This window comes from Panthera pardus, unplaced genomic scaffold, assembly GCF_024362965.1.
Source record: "Panthera pardus isolate Hobbes unplaced genomic scaffold, ASM2436296v1 HiC_scaffold_12, whole genome shotgun sequence".
Lineage (NCBI taxonomy): Eukaryota > Metazoa > Chordata > Mammalia > Carnivora > Felidae > Panthera > Panthera pardus.
In genome coordinates, this window is record NW_026526677.1 from 75,535,592 (window position 1) to 75,551,796 (window position 16,205).

Consider the following 16,205-nt stretch of genomic DNA (forward strand, 5'->3'; position numbering starts at 1 on the left):
AGGGGGGGGGGGGGTGGTGGTGGCAGGCAGAGAGAGAGGGAGACAGAATCCAAAGCAGGCTCCGTGCTGTCAGCACAAAGCCATATCTGGGGCTCAAACCTACCGAACTGTGAGGTCATGACCTGAGCTGAAGCCAGACGTTCACAGACTGAGCCACCCAGGCACATCTCCTCGGAAGCCTGTTGTGAGGATCAAAGAAGATAATGTAGGTAAAACGCCTAGTATGGTGCCTGCATATGGGCATATGGGCATATGGATAGTACATTAGGCTATTATTATCTGGTGTGGTCCGGTTTGCTTCCCTAGGGCAGTCCAACTACGCTATACGCACTTAGAGAAGAAGATGATGAAGGGGACCCACTCTTATCAATAACACTGGCACTGCCTTTGCTTCTTCCTATTTCTGGTGACCCTGCTCTCTTCTCTGTCTAATGCAAGGGGACTTGTGAAAGGAAGAAAAAAAATTCCCAGTTTCCCATTGTCCGCGATCATTTCAAAATTTGACAAATCCGCCCTCTAGTGGCAGACATTATAATTTCTACCACTTACCCCCCAAATTGGAGTTGAACTATCTGAGGTGCTGCCTCTGTCCTGCCACCACCATGTAAATGTGAGAAGGTGCCTAAAACTGGCTCATTGCTCCCTTCCTTGGGTTAAGGCTTTGAAAGACCTTAAAATGCAAACCTGTGCCTACGCCTTCAAGCAGTGGTCTGCCTGTGAATCTTTGAGCTTGGATTAGACAGCCAGAGGAATGAAACCTAGTAATATAAGGGTCGAGAAAGTCTATGGGAAGTTAGCCGTTCAGGTGAACCCTAAAGGGGGCTGCTGGCTATTCAAAGGACGGAAATCAAGAGGCATGATTCCCCCAAATGCTTCCTCTGTTCCCTCAAAAATTGTAATTGTCCAACTAGGAGTAATACCTCAAAACAGGAGTTAACGTAATAATACTGAAAATTAGGTCTTAAAGGAAAGGAATGCAAAACTTATCTAGCCTGGAAGGTGACTGTCTTTACTATGTTAGTGTGCACGCATGCCGGCATAAAGGACCTATGCTACTCATCCCATTGACAAGATGTGTAATACCAGGCAAACTATTTAGTCTTTTTGAGCATGAGCTTTCTCATCTGTAGAATGGGGACAATGGTGATCACCGTGCTCTCGGTGAAATACTTGGCAAAGCATAGATCATGTAATGGTTTTGTTTGTTCCTTTAAGTCTTCCTGAATGTGGTATGTTTGTGACCAGTGTTGAAGATGGGGGCATGTACCAGAGAGGGGGTATGCACACCTCTTCTGACCTGGGTCAGGTGGCTTGACGACATCAGGGGATAGATTATGAAGTCTTTAGGCTCTTGGAAAAACTAAGGAGAGGGAGTATAAGATGAATAGATCTCTATTAGAAGATTCGGGTGCAATTCCAGTAGTAGAATCCCAATAGTGAAGTCTTAGGAGCAAAGATGGGCGGGAAGAGAAAGAAAAGGAGAAAAAAGAACACAGAAGCTTGAAATCTAGGGAAAGCTACTGGAGATGAGATTCAACTCACAGAAATAGGATAAGGGCTTTGTCTGCAGAAGAGTCAACAAAATCCCAAATGTGAAAACCACAGACATGGTCTGAGAGAGACAGAAACTGCTGGAAGGGGCTCGGGGAGCTCCAGAGAAGGTGGTTCTGTAATAAGTGGTGTCAAACTCATTCTTAACTGATCTGACGGAATATTGGGTCATCAAATGCCATTCACTTACAAATAAGTCAAGGAAAAAGTGGTATGCCAGAAATGGTCTCATGGTCAAAGTTTTATCACATGAGAAATATAGAGGGAAATATAGCAATTCATTGCTAACCAATGAATTAAAGCTCAGTTATTTCTGAAGCTAGATCATATTATAACAATCAGAACACAGAGCTGAAAACAGTCTCATATCTAATGTTTGTGGGTGCAGACTTTCTTTCACTTATTTATTAGAAATATATTTAGGACCACCAGTGGTTTGAACCCTGTGCTCTACCCAGCCCCATACAAGTGCAAAATAAATTAGACGTGGCAGTTTCCTCCAAGATGTTTGCAGTCCACCAGAGGATATGGCACAGTTATAAAATAATTATAAAACTAGGTAGAAGGGTTGTTAACGTCGAGCAGAGAAAGTTTGGGATACAGTCGGATCATAGCTGGCTAGAAGAGAAACACAGGAAGTACAGAGCATTGTTTACACAACTACTCAGTAAATACATACTGAGTGATTAGAGTGGAATGGAAAACAATGGCATTAACAGAGAGGAATGGGAATATGGATTTGGTGTTGGAAACATCTGAGTGAAAACCTCAGTCCTGTGACTTGAGCCACATCCTCCGGGCAACATAAGGGCTCAATAAAATGGTAGCTATTATGATGTTGTAGCCTAGGGGTGCCTGGATGGTTCAGTCGGTTGAGCTTCCAACTCTTGATTGCTCAGGTCATGATCCCAGGGTAGTGGGATCGAGCCCGGGATCAGGCCCTGTGCTGAGCATGCAGCCTGCTTAAGATGCTCTTCCTCTCCCTCTGACCCACTCCCGCACTCGTACACTCTCTCTCTCCCTCCGTAAAATTAAAAAAAAAAAAAAAGAAAAAGAAATACTAAAAAATAAAAGACTATCTTAGCCTTGAAAGATGGGCAGATTACAGATGAGTGGAAAAGAAGGGAAGGGCATTTGTGTCCCATGACTTATCAAACATATACTTGTCTTGATACTCGGAGGAATCATCCTTGCCGTCAAGATGTTCATATTATAAGCTAGCAACACAGAGGCATGGTAGGAAGAGGAGAGCAGCCCCGGAAGTCATACAACATTGGTCCCACACTACTAGGGAACAAGGAATCCCCCACACTTTGCACCTCTCTAATGCTGTGATTTTATCCTGTGAAACCCTGAGTGATGAGCCAATGAAGAGAGTTGTTTCATGTATTCCACACCCTCGCACTAGCTTCAGGAGGAAGCATTCTCGGTTGTATTGTACCCCCCAAGCATATCTGTGTTGAAGTCCTAACCCCTGGCACCTCAGAATGTGACCTTGTTGGGAATAGGGTCATTGCAGACATAACTGGTTAAAATGAGGACACACTAGGGGTAGAGTAGCCCCTAATCCAATATGGTGTCTTTGAGTGGTGTTCTTATGAAAAGGGGAAATTTGGACATAGACACACACACACAGGGAGAACACCATGTGAAGCTGAAGGCAGAGATCAGGGTGATGCTTCTACAAGTCAAGAAACTGCCAGAGGCTAGCAGAGAGGCATGGAATAGCTCCTTCCCTTCAGAGGGAAGATGGCCCTGCTGACACCTTGATCTCAGACATCTAACCTCCAGAACCGCGAGGCAAGGAATTTCTGTTGTTTAAGCCACTCAGTTTGTGGTTCTGTGTTATGGCAGCCCTAGCAAACTAATACTGAAAGGTGCTAAGAATTTGAGAAAGGGGGGAGCCTGGGTGGCTCAGCCGGTTAAGCATCCGACTTCTGCTCAAGTCATGATCTCACTGTTCGTGGGTTCGAGCCCCTCGTTGTGCTCTGTGCTGACGGCTCTGAGCCTGGACGCTGCTTCGGATTCTGTGTCTCCCTCTCTCTCTGCCCCTCCCCCACTCGCCCTCTGTCTCTCTCTCTCCTTCAAAAAAGAAATAAACATTTTAAAAAGATGACTCTGACTCTGAACAGCAACAGGTAACAGTACTACCAAGATAAGATCTGGAAACATGAGACCGGCACTGAGGAGTCTGCCATAATCCAATGTCAGTTAGGAAATGACCATCAACGGATCTGTTGATTCCAAAATATACAGTATAGCATCAAGCTTAGGTGTTTCACTTTGGACTAAAAAATCCTAACTTGGAAGTCTGTTGTGCTCACTTCCTAGGATGTGACCTCTCTGAGTCTCGGCTTCCTCGTTTGTAAAATGGGGACCTCAAGGTGACCCATTTCCTAAATAAGTAAGTATCAGAGCTAGGGTAAGAACTCCAAACTCAGTATACTCACTCGACCACCCACCTGCCTGTACCAGCAAGTGGCCAAGGACTACATCAGTAAAGGAAAACACTACCCACGTTTTAGATAGTGTCATGATCTACCTCGATCACTTATTCATATTGGGACCCATTTGCTTCCCCTTCTCTCTTCCTACTTGGACATAATAAATTGCTCTGTTGTGACTTCACCTCACATGGGGCCCTGTGTAAGGCAGCGCTTCTCAAATTTCAATGTGCGTACGATTGCCTGCAGATCTAGTTCAAGTGCAGAGTCTGAGTCAGTAGATCTGGGATGGATCCTGAGGGTCTGCATTTCTAACAAGGTGATGCCAACGCTTCTGATCTTTGGACCACAACTTGGGAAGCATGGGTGTAGATTACTATTACGTTCACAGGTAAATGAAAATGATTTTGGATGAAGGGAACTCTGAGCAAACAGTGATGACTCGTGTGTATAAAGCTAGATCAGTTAAAGCAGGTCAGGGGCGAGTGACTCAGTTGGTCAAGAGTTCGACTCTTGATTTCGGCTCAGGTCGTGACCTCACGGTTCATGAGATCCAGCGCTGAGTTGGGCTCTGCGCTGCCAGCATGGAGCCTGCTTGGGATTCTTTCTCTCACTCTCCCTGTGCCCCTCCCCCCTCTCAAAACAAATAAATCAACGTTAAAAAAAAAAAGTAAAGCAGGTCGAATGGCAGTAACAAAGAAACCTGTGAAAGTTGCCTGCCCCAAGCCTGTACTGGTGGCCAGGCTGCAGTACGATGTTTTTAGAGTTATGTTTTTGCTTTTATGTAGGATGTTTACAGCTTAAATTTTAAAAATGTAATTTTCACAACTTCTCCGCAAGATAGCGTGGGTGCTAACATTCCTGGCACACAGAGTGCCTAATAGACGTTGGGTATTTCTATCTCTATTTTATATAGAGAGGCTGAGCCTCAGAGAGTTAACTGTTTGTCCAGCAGATGTTCAAACCCACATCAGCTGCTTCCAGCTGCAAAACTCTTCCCACGCCATCTCCTCAACTGCTATGTACTCGTCTGGGTTGTACATAATCTCCTTCCCACTCACCCCACAACTTTTCACTTAGACTTCCCTCACTTTTTAGGTATGTAACTCACAGTCTACCCACTAATGGCTTAATAAACATTAGTATATTAATAAATACTGTATCAGCGATGTGCTAAAAAAGACTGGAAATACGAAACGCGACCAACCAACTTCCCCAAACTCTCCTCTCCTTTCTCACTCTCCTCAAATAAATGGCCCAATTCCTCACCACCCCAGAACTACCCACACACCTTTAAAAAAAAATATTTATAGCTTTTAAAAGCCTTTCTCAGCCCATCTTTCCTCTCCCGCCGGGCACTCTCAATCTCACGGCTGGTAGCAGTTCTAAATTATCCTCTCGAGATACTATCACTCGTTAAACTCTCGCGGTGTTTATGCCAGAGAGAGAGAGAGAGAGAGGGCAGTTGGCAGATGGTAGGATGGTTCATGATTTCTGTTCTTGCAGAGATTCTCTTTCTTCCGGAGTCGACACGCGACAATTATTGAAAGTGTCCCTGCTCCCCACTCCCCACCACTGTAATTGACGTTACACTCACACTGGATGTGGGCAAAGGTTCCTGTGCATTCAGAACAGTAAAGCTCCTGCCATCTGAGAAATGTCTTAAAGGGCTCCAATCCTGGAGGGCTCCAGCTGCGTTTTAAGGAGGGGCAGCATCACACGGGAACTCACTAGACTAACTCAAGTCATCACTGCCTACGGCCACTCTTCCTCTTGATCACCGCACACTAACATTCATTCCTGATGGCCGAACAACACTCGAGAAGCTAAATACACATGCCTCTACCCCACAAAATACAAAAGGACCTAATTAAAAATTAAGCCCAAAACACCAATAGACACTTAAATGCGGTTGGGGTTTGTGTGTGTGTGTGTGTGTGTGTGTGTTTCTGTTTTTGTTTTTGCCTCCTGTCGTCTGAAATAAATGTATTAAAATAGAAGCCAAAAAACTTAACGTTTATCGCATACTTTGTGCCAGGCATTGTCTCAAGAGCTTTAAACCTCACAACAATACTACATCCTTTTTAAAGCCGAGCACATTGACTTTTGAGGAGGTTCGGGAACTAGCTCAAGGTCAAAGAGTTGTTAAACCAGAAATTTAAATCCAGGCATTGGGACTCGAGGTCCAAGATCTTAACTATTATTCTATACTATTTCCTGGGATGCCCAGATGTTGTTTGTCCACGAGAACTTAAATGTAAATCTACAGGGGCACCTGGGTGGCTCAGTCAGTTAAGTGTCCGACTCTTGATCTCAGCTCAGGTCTTGATCTCAGGGTCGTGAGTTCAGCCCGCGTTGGGCTCCACACTGGGTGTGAAGCCTACTTTTAAAAAATAAAATCAGGGGCTCCTGAGCGGCTCAGCAAGTTAAGTGCCCAACTTCAGCTCAGGTCATGATCTCACAGCTCGGGGGTTCGAGCCCTGCATCAGCCTCTGCATGGACAGCTCAGAGCTTGGGCACTACTTTGGATTCTGTCTCCCTCTCTCTGCCCCTCCCTGGCTTTGTTCGCTGTCTTTCAAAAAGAGATAAACTATAAATAAATAAATAAATAAATAAATCTACAGGCTCTTTCAATTTGCATAAAAGGGGGTGGATTTAATAGCTCCTATCAGTAAACTAGAGAATGAACTGTGTCCAGGGACTTGAACATTCAGGATTCTCTGTGTTTGAGATGAATGTCAGTCTCATTCTTTCAACTACCGCATGTTTTAGGAACCTCGCTGGAGAAGCTCCAGTTTCATATTATTTTTGTTTTTTAATTTTTTTATGTTTTATTTTTTATATTTGAGAGAGACCGAGAGACAGAGAGCGAGTAGGGAAGGGGCAGAGAGACAGAGACAGAATCGGAAGCGGGCTCCCGGCTCTGAGCTGTCAGCACAGAGCCCAACACGGGGTTTGAACTCACAAACCGTGAGATCATGACCTGAGCCGAAGTCGGACGCTTAGTCGACCGAGCCACCCAGGCGCCCCATCCGGTTTCATATTCTAAGATTAGCCCAGAGAGGAAAAAATTCATCCCTTCTGGCTCCAGTAAGAAAAATTCCTGTGAAAGATTCTGACTGGCCTGATTTAGGTCATGTACTCATCCTTTCATCAATCCCAGTGGCAAGGGGCAGAGAGGACTGTAATTTGCCCAGTCTGGGTCACTTGTCTCCCCCTGTGGCCTGGAGGGGTGGATATATACCAGAGGAGGAGAGAAAGTTGCTAGACAAAATGTAAAATAGCTGTTATATTACGTAACATGGGGATACCTCTTTGGAGTGTGCAAAATGCTCTCATGATTCCTGCCTTTTGAGTCTCACAACCAGCCTACAAAGAGGGCACGCCGAGTATTGCTTAAAAAAAAATGGTGATGAATGGCATTAATTCTTTATCACTCTCTCCATTGAGAGACAGGGTTCACTTCTCTTCTCTTGAATCTGGGCTTGCCCTGTGATATTTAATAAAATACGGCTGAACTTGCAATAACTACTTATCAGTTTTGTCTTTAAAAGGCCCTGCACGCTCCACTTTCTTTCTCTGGGAATACTCACACTTACGATGCTCCCTTTTAAACTCTGCTAGTAAGAAGTCAACCCACAGAGAATGGCCACAAAGAGTCATACCATTCACCAGATCCAGCCGAGCCTTCCACTGACAGCCAGAGTCAACTGTCAGCCATAGAGAGTGAGCCATTGTGGGCATTCTAGGGTGGTTTGGCTGGCAACAACAGAGAACCAAAACAGAAACTAGGGCTCATTGGCTTCGTGTCCTACAGTTAGAAAGTCTCAGAGTTGTAATGCTAAACCAGATGCTCTGACTCTAAGCCCACTGGGCTTTCTTTGATTCCTAACTGCCTTCTATTGAAAACAGAACAAGCCTTAATTTAAAATCTCCGATTGCAGAATTTCTGCCCAGGATGCAGGTTGGGGAAGTGAAGCATATAATTCACTCAGCAAGCATTTAAGAAGATGTATGTGGCCAGCAACTGAACAAAATGCACTACTGGTTCTTGAGGAACTCAGTCTAATCAATAGAGAGGCCTATTGACAGCTCATTTCAATAAGAACTGGTAAGTGCTATGATGGGAAATGTACAGAGTACTTTTGAAAAACATGGTGGGCATGAACAGCATGAAATAATGGGCACATCTTTTGTTGGGTGTAAGAGGGTATCTCTGAGTCTATGTTGAGGATGTTGAAGATATGTTTAGAATGAAGCAATTATTCATCAAGATAACTATGACAGGAAATGGAAAGGGAGGAAAAATTCTAGTATTTAGGATAAGGACATGAATTCTAGTCCTGGATTCACCCTCCACGCACATGTGCTTTTGGCCAAGTCACTGAATTTCCCCTTCACTTAGCTTCCTTATTTGCAAAGCTGAGGTGGGATCACACTATTTATTCTTTGTGTCCTTGGACAGTTTGTTTCTCTAACTCCCTTTAAGTTTTGATGTTCCTCAGAGTTCGGTCCTTAGTTCATTGTTCCTCTCACTCTGCAAACCCTCGCCAAGTGATCTCATCCTCTGGTTATCACTCTGCTCTGGTTGTCACTCATATGGAAATGAACCCCAAGTCTATATGCTAGCCCAGCTCTGTGGGCTATCTACCTCTGTAGTCATCCACTACTGCCCATCACTAAATGTTCCACAGGCAAGTAAAGTTCAATGTGTCCAGAGCTGAGCTCATCTCCTTGCCCACTTTAACTGACTCCCACTTCTGATTTCTCCCTTGGTCGGTGGCACCACCTATGAGATTAATTTCACTCTCAACTTTCCCCCCAACCTCACCCACAGTCCTTTGTCAGTAATACTAATTTTGCCTCCGAAATATTTCTACAATTCATTCCTTCGTCTAGATATCCCATAAAAAGCTCAAATTCAAAATATTCAAAACTGAACTCATTGATTCCCCCTCAAATCTGCTTTTCATGAGTTCTAGCAGGAGGTTATCCTTATCCACGCACTGTGTGTTGCCAAACATACATAGAACTTAGGCATCATGGTTGATTTCTCAGCCGGGAAGGCCTCCCTCCCTTTGCTTTCCATAACCAGGTAACCACCAATTTCTGATGTTTGGCCTCGTTTGCTTCTTAAATCTACTCATTTCTCTCCATTCTCATTATGATCATCTTTCAGTTCCTGTAGTAGTATCCTAAATTGATAGTGTTCAGCCTTCAGTCCCTTTGGCCTCTTCTGCACAATGATGCTGAATCTGATCATGGCAGCAACTTCCCTCTTCCCTACTCTCCATTTTCTAATTGTTTGATTTTTCGTGTTTTAACTGCAGGCTACAAAATCTAGGAGAGGGGCCATAATCCGTTTACCCTGGTCTCCCCTGCACCTACCACACTGTACCTGGCACATAATAGTTGCTCAATAAATACGAACCTGGACGCATCCCTTTTCTGATTACAGGTTATTTATAGTGAGTAAATTTGTAACATGTTCTACATGTATCGGACCTTTGGAGGCACAGAGTGTCATGATACGGTTCAGTGTTGTACAAACTGGAGGCCTTGAAGGAACGCTGTGAGACACTGCGGCATAATGTACCGAATGAATTGTGTAGGCAGTGCACAAAAGGATATATATCCCAAGGCATCTTCATAACAGGGCTTAAAACTAAAGTCACCCTCAACGCTCTGGGCAAATATTTTCCCCTTTCTGGACCTCTGCCTCCTGATCTATAACATGAGCGCATTGAGAGAAAGGCAGCAAACTTCAAATCCGCGGCAGGTATGAGAAATAATGGGCCAAGGCGTAGGGTTTGACGCGGGCGCGTGCGCGTGCGCGTGCGCGGGCTTTTCCGGCGCGGCAGTCCCGGCTGTCCTCGGGGGAGGCGGGACTAGGCCGATTCCCGCGGCTTGGCCCAGCCATTGGCGGGCTGTTTGAATGACGGAAGTGACGGGAGGTCGGCGATGGCTGCCCCGCAGGCGCACAAACGGCTGTTGGGAAGCTGGTGGGCCCCTGGCGCCGGGGCCTTTTCTGTCTGAGCTGTGATTCCTGACCCCGGGTTTCTGGTTCACGGGTGAGTGACGGACGCGCCTGCTTCCCGCGGCCCGGCCGTGCAGAACTCCTTAAGCCCCGGAACTCGAGGTGTGCTCCTCCGGAAGGGGATGCCTTGAAGGCCCCGGGCCCTGCCTGGGGTCGGGCTGGCGGCGGTAAGGAGTCGGGGGACTGGAGGTGCGTCCGGACGCAGACCCGCTGCTTGCTGCGAGAGGCTGCTCCCGGACCTTAGGCGCGTGTGGCCTTGCGCCCCCTCCCGGGGTGCTGTCGCGCGAGGTCCTTGGGCTTGCGAATCGGGGGCAGCCGGGAAGGCCTCCGCGGTTGCTGCTGTAAACGAAACGCTTTTCGGTGCGTCCTGCCCTCCCTTCCCGCGTGTCAACCGCGGACTTGGCCTGAAACCCTGTACCCGTTTAAGAGCGCTGCCTGGAATTGTTTCTTGCAGACAGCGTGCTCTGTTTTGGTGTCTCTCACCTTTAATTTCTCAGGTAGTAAGTCCGGCCGCAAGCTGAGCTTTTAAAACAGTGGGGGAACGTTTGAGTCTTTAATACTAAAACAGTATTGGCAGTTTCACATTCATTAAGTCACGTAATCATCAGAACAACCTTTTGGGGTAGATGCTGTGATTTCCGATATAGTTTAAGAAAACGAGACCAAAGTAACGTAAGTGACTTGGCCAGTGTCTTCTTGCAGTAAATGGCCATGATGAGTCTTGAACGCAAATCTTCTAGGGCTAGTATTTTGTGACTACAGTATGTGCCATTTAATCCTCGGGACAAATTCTTAAAAGATAAATTAGTATCATCTCTGTTATTGGATGGTATTAATACGCAGAATTTAAAAATCCATATTGATAGGAATAAATGACTTAATGAATAAGAGAAGGAGCAGGGGAAACTTCCGTACAGTAGGATTACGATTGGTAAGTGTAGGAGGAAGAATGGAAATAGAAAATGCTTTTTGGCAAAGGCCACAGTTAATGTTTCAAACAGCCATCAGTGGTTACTCAGGAGCAAACGTATAGTAAGGAACATGATACTTACATATATAGCCTCAACTGTCTCTCCACCAGATACTTAACAAAGGAGAAGTGGAGAGACCTGGTAGACAGACACCACCCAACCAAGTGATCAAAATTAACATCAGCAGCTGGCAGTAAGACATGTTAACACAATTTAATACACTGAGAAAGGTCGCATCATCACTTCTGCGGTGTTCTTGCCAAAAATGCATACTCTCAGTGCAACTACAAGGAAAGATTAAGTGACTCCATATCGAGGGACGTTCTACAGAATAACTGACCAGTGGTTTTAAAAAAAAAAATCAAGAGGTTGAAAAGAAAGGCACAGACTGAGGAACTGTCCCAGATTAGAGGAGTCAAAGGAGGCATTATGATTTCAGCAGTGGTGAAAATGTAGTTCACCGACCTTCAGCTCCCGTATTCTGAATCCATTTGCATGGCTGCTTCTGGCCAGTGACTGAACATGGCATGGACATTAAGGCAGGCCTATTCCTGAGACACAGGGACTTTCGCTTAAGAACTCCTCAGAGGTCCTACTGAATCAGTCTCTTTAGACTGCATGGCGGTCATCTGCCCAAATTTCCCTCTCTCCATTAATTGTCGGATTTGCATGGAAGTCTGTCTGAAGTGCTCCCAGCTTTTACTGGCTCCCTCCCATTTTACCAAACACAGGCATCTCCTATCAAAATCTTTGTGGGTTTAATCCTGTCTTGTCCTCCGCTTCTTGGAGGATCCAGAGATATACCACTGTTGAAAGCAATGGGTTGTCCTGGAATTGGGTCCTGCTTCAGAAAAGGGACATTAGTGGAGTACTCGACAAAGTTTGAATAAGGTCTGTAGATTAGTTAAAAGGATTGTGCGAATGTTAATTTCTTGGTTTTGGTCGTTGTGCTGTGATTGACACTTAGAGGAGCTGGGGAAAGAGTACAGTATATGGGAATTCTAAGTCTGAAATTACCTACAAATAAGTTAAAAAATTAAGAAAATTATATGCAAGAGAAAAGTCACTCTATCACATCTAAGGAGGTAAAAATAACCTATGTTTTCCTATGCTCCTGAAGCAAATAAGATGAGAAATACTCAAAGCAATCTGAAAAAATAGTGTCACCCCCCCCATCTTTTGAGGTTTAACTTAGAATGAAGTATAACCATCCAAATGTAACGTGTGAGGAATTTTTACATATGTATACACCTGTGTCATCATTATACAGATCAAAATACAGATCATTTCTAGCACCCTTGCAGGCTCCTTTGTGTCCCATCCTAGTCATTAACCTACAGAAAGATGACCCGTATTTTAACCTCTCTAATCATAGATTGGTCTTGCTTGTTTTTGAGCTTCATATAAATGGAATTTTGTAGTGTGTTCTCTTTTTTGTCTTTTTTCCCTTGATACTTTGTGAGATTTATCAGGTTTGTATATGAATTTTCAGAGACCTTCAGAAAAATTGTGAGGACTGAATTTAATCTTGCTCATTTTTTCTTTGTTTAGTACTTCCTTGTTCATCAGTCTCCACTCACAAAAAATACTAGTTTAAGCCAAAATTTCCTCATTCCACATGTTTTAGCATGTCAGAAAGTTAGGAGCCATATGGAATAAGGAAACCAGATTCTTCCTTTGGATCTGCCAACAGATCCTGTCGCTTAGGTCAAGTCCTTTAACCCAAAAGGCTTTTTGATTCTTCATTTGTAAAATGAGGAAGACAGGGTTGCCTGGGTGGCTTAGTTGTTTAAGCATCTTTAAGCAGTCGACTCTTAGGGTGCCTCAGTTGGTTACGCCTCTGACTCCAGCTCAGGTCATGATCTCACGGTTCATGAGTTCGAACCCCGCATCGGGCTCTGTGCTGACAACTCAGCCTGAAGCCTGCTTCAGATTCTGTGTCTCCCTCTCTCTCTGCCCCTCCCTGACTTGCACTCTGTGTCTCTCTCTCTCTCCCTCTCTCTCAAAAATAAACAAACATTTAAGCTGCCGACTCTTGATTTCAGCTCAGGTCATGATCTTGTGAGATCAAGCCCCCTGCATCAGGCTCTGCGCTGACATCACAGAGCCTGCTTGGGATTCTCTCACCCTCTCTCTCTCTCTGCCCCTCCCCCATTTGCAAAAAAAAAAAAAAAAAATGAGGGAGACAGCACTTCACCTACTGTTATCAAGGCCCTGTGAATATCAGATAAATGGGATGCATTGGAAAACATTTTCAAATGCAAGCCGTTATTTCTTTTTGGACTCAGAGTCCTATTAGATAACTTTAAATCCTCCTAGCCCAAGACAGTATCCATCCATAGCATGTGCAATACTGCCTGGTAGTTATTTGTTAAATTAGTTTGAATATTAAAATAAAACGATAACCTCTGTCCTTCAGTTGTTAAGAATCTAGCTAGAAAGGGCACACTGTAATAGATGAAAAACTCGAGGAAGGAAATACCAAGACAACATTAGATGGGTCCCCATGTGAGTGTAAAGGTAATATTCATCATAGGTGAGCAAGTCAGGAATGGGGTGGTGGGTGGGTAAGGCAAAAATTGATAGAGTCTCATGAAGAAGTGGGTCATAAGCTAACTTCCGAAAGCTCTGAGTATCCATGTTATAACCTAGGGTGGAGAGTGACGACACCTGGTCAACGGCATTAGAAGAGTAGATCTGAGAACCTAAACACCTGACTCATCCAAACAACAGAATTATTCTCAGAAAATTTTTAAATGGTTGTTGATTTTTAAAAAAATCACACCATAGTAATTATTAAAGAATTGTTGAAGGTTGATGTGATTCCATATGATACAGTGACACTTGGCGATCAAGTTATACACAGCAGACTGAGAGTTGAATCTAGGGAGCAGGAGCCTTTTACAATTACAGCAGTCTTGCTGGTTATGAACAAGTTATCAGCGTTCTCGAGTGTAACATTGTAATTGTGAAAACATTTATGCTAACACATTTTTTTAAGTCTTTGTGCTTTTTTTACTTTTAAGCTAGGTAAACTCTGTAAATCTTGATCAGAAGTCAGGTTCCAGATACTCTAGATAAACACACTGCTGTAATGGGGGGAAAACGTTTCCAAGTAAATGCTACTTGTAAATATAAATCGACTTAGTTTATCTAGATTTTTTTTTCATATGTATATAGTCCTTTAAATATGAACTGTTAAATACATTTTAAAAATTGTTCTAATCTTTGCTACCCTATTTTAATAGACATTTTTTTTTCTTTTCTTTTTTTAAATTCAGAATCTCTAAAGTACCCAGAAATGAAAAGAAAGGTAGGGAATGCTGGCAAGCTGAGATTGAGTCCTAATGAGGAAGCTTACGTTTTAAAGGAAGATTATGAAAGAAGACGAAAACTAAGACTGCTGCAGGTAAGATTCATTTAGAACAATGTTTCAAATTCTTTGTCTTCCCCAAATTATTAGTGGGTTTATAGTAGAGAGTTCTAAATGTTGCATTTAAAGCCCTTTTCTGGGGCGCCTGGGTGGCTCAGTCAATTGAGCATCTGATTTTGGCTCGGGTCATGATCTCACAGTTTGTGGGTTTGAGCCCCGTGTTGGACTCTGTTGACAGGTCAGAGCCTGGAGCCTGCTTCGGATTCTGTGTCTCCCTTTTTCTCTGCCCCTCCCCTGCTTGTGCTCTGTCTCCATCTCTCTCTCAAAAATGAATAAACATTAAAAACATTTTAAAAAATAAAGCCCTTTTCTGGCTGTACAAGAGCCCTGGTTCTTGTGTATTAACTAGTTTTGGAAAATTCGAAAATAGGCTGAAATAGTAAACAGATGAAGAAGAGTTTGAGGTTAGGGATTATTACTTGATAATTATTTAAAAATCGTTCTTTAAACATTTTTTAAATTATGTGTTATTGATGAGGATTCGAGTAGGAAGATTAGAATGGCTTTGAAGACTTACTGGAAAGATTATTAGCTGCTGCAACAGACTGATTAAGAAGTTGTAGAGTTTTCTTTTCTAGAGGTCTTCTCAGAGTAAGATATTTAAGTCCTTGTGAAGCGTGTTGTAGGTGCCATTCTGTCTAGAATTGGGGATGATGTACCACAAACATGGACTTCTCATCAGCTCTATCTGTATTCACCTGGGCTAGAAATTTTGTTGATCATCCTTACCTTTTTAACCTCTTATAGGTTATTAAAATGACCATGGTAATCCTGTTAGTGCTTAGATTGGAGAGGAGAAGATAGTAGCTAATGAGTTAGGACTTTAGAAGTCGTCTTGAGGGTTTAACTTCTTACATCACTTGGATTTTCTGCTTTCCATAGGCCTTACCTAATATATGGATATTCGGGAAAATTGATATACCTGAGGAGAATTCATTTAAGTTCCTATTTCCAAGTAGCTTTTCAGAAAACTTGAAGTAAGCCTCTTTTCATATAATCTGTTAAATATGCATTCTTTAGGTTCGAGAACAAGAAAGGGATATCGCCTTTCAGATAAGAGAAGATATAAAACACAGGAGAAGTCAGCAATTAGCCCGTTTGGCAGAGGAACTAAGGACAGAATGGAAAGAATCACAAACTCAGAAAATAAAGAACTTGGAAAAACTATATTTGGCAAGTTTAAGAAATATGGGAGAGGGACACCAACAAGCCAAAGAAAATGTAAGTGAACACTTACTGACCGCCTGTCTGGTAGTGGCAGTGGTTAGAAGTAAGTTACAGTTATTCAGTGTTGTCTGGTATAAATGTTTGCACGTGTAGAATTTATTTGGGGCAGCCTAAACTTATGTTTTCTACAGTCTTTTTTTTTTTTCTTTATTTAAAGTGGTTGACATACAATATTTTATTAGTTTCAAGTGTACAACATTGTGGTTCAACAATTACCTTATGCGGTGCTTACCCTGCTAAGGGTAGTTACCGTCTGTCGCCGTACAGAGTTATCGCGATAGTGTTGATTATATTCTCTATGATGTATTTTTTCATTCCTCTGACTTATTCTATAGTGACAAGTTTGTACCTCTTAATCCCCTTCACCTATTTCACCCATCCCCCACCCACTCATCTCTGGCAACCACCAGTTTGTTCTCTATATTGATTAGTCGGTTTCTTATTTTTTTGTTTGTTCATTTGTTTTGTTTTTTTAGATTTCACATACAAGTGAAATCATAAGGTATTTGTCTTTCTCTGTCTGAATTATTTTACTTAGCACA

At 43.3% G+C, this 16,205-nt stretch overlaps 1 protein-coding gene across 6 annotated transcripts in view; it reads left to right on the plus strand.

The window, feature by feature from the left end:
- The first annotated feature begins 9,924 nt into the window (after positions 1-9,924).
- The window catches only part of CEP295 (centrosomal protein 295), a 55,554-nt gene continuing 49,273 nt past the window's right edge, over positions 9,925-16,205 (plus strand). For 3 of the 6 annotated variants that reach the window (XM_053900197.1, XM_019450082.2, XM_019450086.2), the window contains exons 1-3: positions 9,925-10,066; positions 14,285-14,412; positions 15,457-15,657. In XM_053900197.1, coding sequence (XP_053756172.1) covers positions 14,305-14,412; positions 15,457-15,657 — 309 coding nt within the window. In that variant the 5' untranslated portion in view covers positions 9,925-10,066; positions 14,285-14,304. Of the gene's footprint in view, positions 10,135-10,236; positions 10,393-14,284; positions 14,413-15,456; positions 15,658-16,205 lie in introns of those variants that run through there. The other 3 variants (XM_053900198.1, XM_053900199.1, XM_053900200.1) reach the window with 3 other exon arrangements.